Raw genomic sequence first — 7,051 nt, 5'->3', positions numbered from 1 at the left:
ATTATTGACCTTATCTGGGAACATCAAAGCACTGCAGTCAGTGTGCTGATTCTGTGCCTTTCTATCTAGTACCTACAATGTAAGGTTCCTTTCAGCAGCACACCAAGTGGTATCTGGGAATCTGATAAATATAATGTAGTATTTGAATTGATTCCAGCTTCTGTGCCTAGCAATAATTTGGTCTTTTGTCTATGCCAACAAAATACAAGGGGAATCTTGCTTTTTTCAATCGGGCATTCAGTAAAGTATTCACATAGAGGGATTTGGCTTTTCTCCTTTGAGTGTGCTGCTGCTTTTCACTTGCAAGTACTTGATGCATATATTTGAATACTGCAATGAGGAAAAACCTGGATCCTCAGTGCTAGGAAGACAAAATGCTATTTCTAGTGTCATACTGTTATACCTGGCTAGGCACAGCATGGCACAGCGCTTAAAATGGACACTTGTACAAGAGGTAAGTTACAGTGACAATGTATATACAGTTCAGCATGCCTCACACTTGCCATGGAAGGAACATCTTGCAATGAAAAGATTGTGCTAGAAGAATTTTAGTGCCAGTTATTTAATTTTTCGTGATGTCTTCCTTAGGGCACTGACTTCAACAAAGTAAATTAATATCTTTTAAGTGGCTTCAGAGCCTCTCAAGTATAATTATCAAATTGTGATTTTTAACTGAGCTATGTTTTGAACCAGTGACACAAAAGAAAAAAAAATTCACTGTAATAACCAGACTTTTGTATATGCTGTTCTTATATTGTTTCCATGGGTCATTGTTGGTTACCTTTTTAGATACGATTCTTTGTGCTTCTTGTATATCTTAAAGCATGAAAGAAAATTATAGCTATTCAGAGATGCACAGCTGGTTTAGTTACATGTGGAAATTCACTACTTCCATTTCTTTGGTTCCTAATCCTTGAAGAGGATGTATGGCTAGATACAAAATCTCTGCTTATGTTTGATATTCCTCTTTTTTTTTTAAATACATACGTTGATCCTTTAGCATACCCACCAGTTTATAAAACCACAGGTTAGTGGTTCTCAAGCCACTGAACCTTCTTGTAGAACTTGTCCCAGGGAAATTATGTGTTTGTGAACCTTGCTTTATTGCAGTTCCACAGTCCAGTGCTAACTGCTTATCTTTGTCTCATGGACTTACAGTTTGGGAACCTCCTCCCTGAGGCCCTAGGTGTGAAACCTGATTTCATGACTGGGGAAAAGAGAGGAAGAGGTTGTTTTGTTTGGTTCGCTGTGGCTAGGGTTTGCTAACTTCTCAGGAAGTAACCTCAGTTTTCTCTTTTCTCACCACTGAGCTGTTCAGTTTACAGCGGTTACTTTTACTTACGATCCTTTCACGTTATTCTCTGTTAACATATGGGATCAAAGACTGAAAAAGAATATAGAGAGATCCTCTCAAAAAAGTCCCTGTGACAACTAGAATTTGCACAGTATCTTTGACTTGTGGCTCCAGCTACTTTTTTTCCTTTTCCTGAAAAAATAATAGTTTTTATAAAATACAAAATAACAAGAATCTGTGCTTGTTTAACTGGTGCAGTTAAACTGCAGCGTATGCAAGGATCAGGTCTCACTGCCCTACATGCAATGTGCCATTCCTAGTTTGTGCGCGAATTCATCATTCATACTCTGGTTGTGCTGTCTCCTAACTGACTTTGGTGCTGTTGGTTTTGCTACCTCCTTGAGATTAGCCTTACTGACTCGAACTAGAAGACAAAGCTGAATCAAACCTTCCCTCCTCTCCCCCTCCTCCAATTAGCATAGTAAAACCTAGTAAGAGGAATACAGTTTTTTTCCCATGGACTGCTGTGCTCTGGTGCTTGTGCTGAGCATTTGGCTAAATCTTCAGTAAGATAAAGTAAAATACATTGCGCAAGGGGAAATAAATCTTGTTTTATAATGTGGGGTTTCAGACCAGTCCTGCTTTCTCTGGTTCATAAGAGGTTGCTGTACCAAGAGAATAATTTCCCTTTGTCATGTGCTGACTCCTCTTGAACTCCTCTGTCACTGTGGTTCTGCAGACTGCTGCAGAATGACTCTTCTTGAATCATATTTGCATATCATTTCCTTTCATCACAGGCTGCTTGCTGGAAAATCAGCTCTCCTGTGTCTTGTATTGGTTGTTTGCTTTCACCCTTAAAGAAAGATGGTTTAGATTTGTTCCATGTCTGCTTTGACCTTGTGTTGATAGTTTTTGTACTGGGTCTGTACATCATCTCCCTCTTTCTGGCTATGTCCCAAACTGTATTTATATTTATGGGAGTTATCTAGCATTTAGCTGTAAAAGTGGCTTTTACCTAGTCCTTTCTGAGACCAACATTAGCAAACAAGTTTGTTACCTTTTCTTTGGAAAGTCCAGGCTCAAATTTTAATCTGATGTTGTTTACCTGAGTATGAATCTCACCTCAGAGAGATCACCAATCTGTTTTTCACATGTGCTTTATGATAGAGGAAGGTGGTTTTGCCTACCATTGACCCAAAAGAATTCAATAGAACAAACCTGGAATTCTTCTGCTTCAGCTCCTTCATTATGTATTCATTCTGTATTTTTATTTAACGTTAGAAAATATGTCTGATTCCATTCACAGGGATCCTGCCAGAGTGTCTGTACTCACTTTCTTTTGGATATAAAGTACATACTGTAAAGATAACTGCATACACAGACACACTCTGTTATGTCACTGCTGGGGGAGGTGTCCGTATATATATTTGGTGGATGTAGTGCTGAGACCAGTAATACAGGAGATACTGTTGATTTGTTTACAATAGAAAGCTACTGCTATTTTGACATGTCTGTTTGATCTCCTATTACAGAACACTTACAGCACTATAAAAGCACTTGATCTGCATGTACTCATTCTGGTAATAAAAATACCATAAAATCTTACTACGAGTCATTTTATATGTATACAGCTTTGTCTATACTCAGCTTTTAAAAACACAACTGCTTAAAAAAAAACCCCAAAATTAGTCATATGATCATCAGTAAAATGTCTAAGTACCTATTAGAGTTTATAATGCATGGTCCATGGATTAAATTACTTACAGCAGACATTTATGCTTTATTTGAGATTCTGGATTAAATCTCAAAATGCCCAGAAAATTCCCTGCAGTATTAGCCCAAGTCCAGATTCTCACTGTTCTACAAAAGATCCATGCCCAGAAAATTCCCTGCAGTATTAGCCCAAGTCCAGATTCTCACTGTTCTAGCCAAAAGATCCTTACTCTTTCCCATGAAGTTGAAGGAAGAATATCTTCTAGTTCAGTCTTTGGGACAAAAATCTCTTTTGAAGGGATCCTCGTTCCTCTGTATTCTTTAAGTCTACTGAAATTGTAGGCAGGACAGCTTTAATCCAGAAGTGGACCACGACCTCCTATACTCCATTGTCGTTGAGAAAGAAAACTTGCATAAAAGTGGGCTCAACTGCCTCTCTTATTTCTCTTGTCAATGTGTTGCTGCTCTGTTTTACAAATTAGAATGCCTCTTTGGGTGTTTTAGTGGAGGTTTTCTTGGTTTTGCTTTTATCTTTCCCTTTAGAGAGCTCTTCCCAGTTTTTGTCTTATCCATCATTTTTGACTTGTACGTTCCATTAGCTATAACGCTCTGCTTGGAGGTGTATCTTACTGCCACCTAACAAAGCACTGGTAGTTGTTTCTATAGGAAATCGGGTAGTTCTTGCTAACACAACACTCAGCAGGATTTCAGATAAGGTTCAGGCTCTCATATGGATATCAGAAACAAGCTTGGTTGTAGTAGGTAACAACAAAAAAAAAATCTTTCCTGTATTAGGGCACTTAACTATTGTGGAAACTGACAGGGACTAGGGAGCAGAAGCTTTCTCTGAGGGGCCTGTGCTATAACATTGGGTGAAGATTCTTGCTCTCCTGAGAACTCTAGTCCTGAACCCCTGTTGAAGGCAAGATACTAGAAGTGGTGTACTCAAAAGATCTGACTCTTTCCAAAAACTGATTGATTTGAGTATGAGTTAGCTCTTCTCCAATAAAATCAAATCATGAAGGATGTTTTAGAGGCAGTTTTCATTTTAAATCCATTATTACCCCTCATGTCTACAGTATTTCATAATAGAAAGTAGATGGTCTCTTGGGAGGAGTAGTGCGGAAATTTGGGGAGAAGAGGGAAGGGTCTGGTTACAGTTTTGACGTGGGAGTCCTGTCATCTACTATTGTTTTTTTCATTGTCTCATGGATTATTTGAGAAAGTAAATTGTTTTCCCAATCTCTACTTGATAACACACTGCAAAAGGGCCCTTGTGATATCTGTTCTGAATAGATGTTTTTTTTTTTTTCACATGAATATTTTAGAAGTGACGTGAAAAAAATAGTGTAGAATTTATCTTCAAGATTCATCCTCACGTGACATACTTTTTTCATGCAGATTAGAAGTGATACATCACAGATCCTGGACGAGACCATTCCGCTCATTAAAGACAAGGTGATGGAGATTAACCACAACTATGCCAAAGTTGATAAATTAGAGGTTTGTTCATTGCATTAGAAAATTTACATCCTTATTTTATGTGTTTTATAGGTTAACTGTCCAGGTATTTAAATGGAGCACTCAGATGTTTATGGCTCTCTATTGTCTTATGTTTGTTTTTAAATCAATGTGTTTACCCATGGTTCAGCACATATAAGTGTTTATGGTTTTGGAACATCACTGAGTAATTTATTGCTGTGGATTCTACAATTCCTAACGGTGGATTAAAAGCATTAGCTGTGGTTTTGATGTTAATAATAATGCTAATAATGTTAATCTGTTTTGTGACTTGAAGGAGTATCTGTGAAACCATTTATAACTTTGAAAATTCAAGTCTCACGTCCAGTGCTGGACATACCCATTTTAAGTTGTTGATGATCATCTTATGTAGTAGTGGAGAGATTTCGGAGCCCCCATCTTCTGTTGTGTCTGTTTTGGTGTTTATTGTATCCTGAATGAGGGAAGCCAGTATGACTCACTAAGATGATGCCCTCATCATATTTAGTTGTTCTTAATAGATGTTTTCTAAAATATTCATGTGAAAAAAAAAAGTGACGTGAAAAAAATAGTGTAGAATTTATCTTCAAGATTCATCCTCACGTGACATACTTTTTTCATGCAGATTAGAAGTGATACATCACAGATCCTGGACGAGACCATTCCGCTCATTAAAGACAAGGTGATGGAGATTAACCACAACTATGCCAAAGTTGATAAATTAGAGGTTTGTTCATTGCATTAGAAAATTTACATCCTTATTTTATGTGTTTTATAGGTTAACTGTCCAGGTATTTAAATGGAGCACTCAGATGTTTATGGCTCTCTATTGTCTTATGTTTGTTTTTAAATCAATGTGTTTACCCATGGTTCAGCACATTTAAGTGTTTATGGTTTTGGAACATCACTGAGTAATTTATTGCTGTGGATTCTACAATTCCTAACGGTGGATTAAAAGCATTAGCTGTGGTTTTGATGTTAATAATAATGCTAATAATGTTAATCTGTTTTGTGACTTGAAGGAGTATCTGTGAAACCATTTATAACTTTGAAAATTCAAGTCTCACGTCCAGTGCTGGACATACCCATTTTAAGTTGTTGATGATCATCTTATGTAGTAGTGGAGAGATTTCGGAGCCCCCATCTTCTGTTGTGTCTGTTTTGGTGTTTATTGTATCCTGAATGAGGGAAGCCAGTATGACTCACTAAGATGATGCCCTCATCATATTTAGTAAGCAGTATGTTAAAATTTGTGTCAACTGAGGGCAAGTTTGCCTCTGGGAGGAATATAATGAAAACATGACGAGATAAATTGTGTAATGTTTAAAATCAGTTTTAGCTGACTCAAAGTGAAAGAAACCAAGTGTTTGTGGCATTAAATCCGGATAGGCAGTGCTTAAGTTTCAGCCTCTACCCCTGTACAAAGTGATATACTCTGGTAAGGTTTATTACTCTGGGAGGGACAGGACAATTGACTTAGCTTTCAGCAAGTTTTCTTTAAATGAAATTAATTTTTTTGTAGTTTGCATTTTTACACCTACATATGACAACAGACTTATCAAACCACTTCATATTTTATGGACTTACACAGCACCAGGAGAAAGCTTCAGGCAGAAAATTGAGGCAAGGCATTTTAGAACAAAAGTGGGAGTCAACTGTTAACTTGTTTAGAACCTGTCTGATTTTGGGAACTGAGTACTCCAGTCCAAGAAATAGCTAGCAGGTTCTCAGCATACTTGACAATTTGGCCATACTTGAATGTATACTTAAGCTAGGACTGTGAAAAATGGCTAAGTGAATCAGGTTCCAAACCAACTGTTTCTGGAAGTGTCTCACCCATTTAGGTCTTTTTGCAAATTCTGAGCTTGTAGGTGGTTGGGATTTTTTGGGGAGTGTGGGGGGCTGTTTTTGTCTTTGAACAGGAAAATAAAATTAAAACTCTAAGCAATTATGTGTGCCAAAAGTATGGTAAATGACAGGGCTCCATATTACTTTTTCCCCTCTAATACAGGGAGGGGAAAAAAAAAAAAACCAACCTTCCTGACCCCATTCCCTTAGTACAACTGTAGGAACATAGTAATTTGGAATATGAAGAAAACACAGCTCTTTGCTAGGCTACAGGTTGCCCTTGAATAATGCAGCAGAATTTTGTTGAGAGGCTTTTTTTGGTTATCAAGGGAGGATAATACCTTGATTGGCTAGGAATCAATTTTTCTCCCTAACATTACCAGCTGTAATGGCAGTAATCTGAGAGCACAAGATTAAATTGGTAATTTGAGCAGTAGTTAATGTTTTAATTAGAACTTTTAAATTTAAAGCTTAGCATCCATGGGGATTTTCAAGGGAGAAATTAACTTGTACTCCCAAGAGTCGAAAAGGAAGGGACTGTTGTGTAATGGTTACATAGGATGAGAATCTGCTGGGATTTAATTTTGATGTTGCCACTGGTACATTTTGGGCAGTTAGTTTACCTGTTCAGTCTCACCTTCCCCATCCCTGAAATGGGCAGTGCTCAACTTCTCAAAAAAAAAAAAAAAGTGAAGC

At 37.5% G+C, this 7,051-nt stretch overlaps 1 protein-coding gene across 1 annotated transcript in view; it reads left to right on the top strand.

Moving 5' to 3' along the window:
* Nucleotides 1-418: 418 nt before the first annotated feature.
* BCAS4 (breast carcinoma amplified sequence 4) overlaps nucleotides 419-7,051 on the top strand; it is a 33,706-nt gene continuing 27,073 nt past the window's right edge. The window contains exons 1-2 of the mRNA XM_009274086.1: nucleotides 419-454; nucleotides 4,409-4,510. Of these exons, the coding sequence (XP_009272361.1) occupies nucleotides 419-454; nucleotides 4,409-4,510 (138 nt within the window). The remainder of the gene's footprint in view (nucleotides 455-4,408; nucleotides 4,511-7,051) is intronic.

Source organism: Aptenodytes forsteri, unplaced genomic scaffold (assembly GCF_000699145.1).
Source record: "Aptenodytes forsteri isolate BGI_AS27 unplaced genomic scaffold, ASM69914v1 Scaffold159, whole genome shotgun sequence".
Taxonomy (NCBI): Eukaryota; Metazoa; Chordata; class Aves; order Sphenisciformes; family Spheniscidae; genus Aptenodytes; species Aptenodytes forsteri.
Note: the sequence above shows the minus strand (reverse complement) of the source record. Positions and strands in the feature narration are given on the sequence as shown.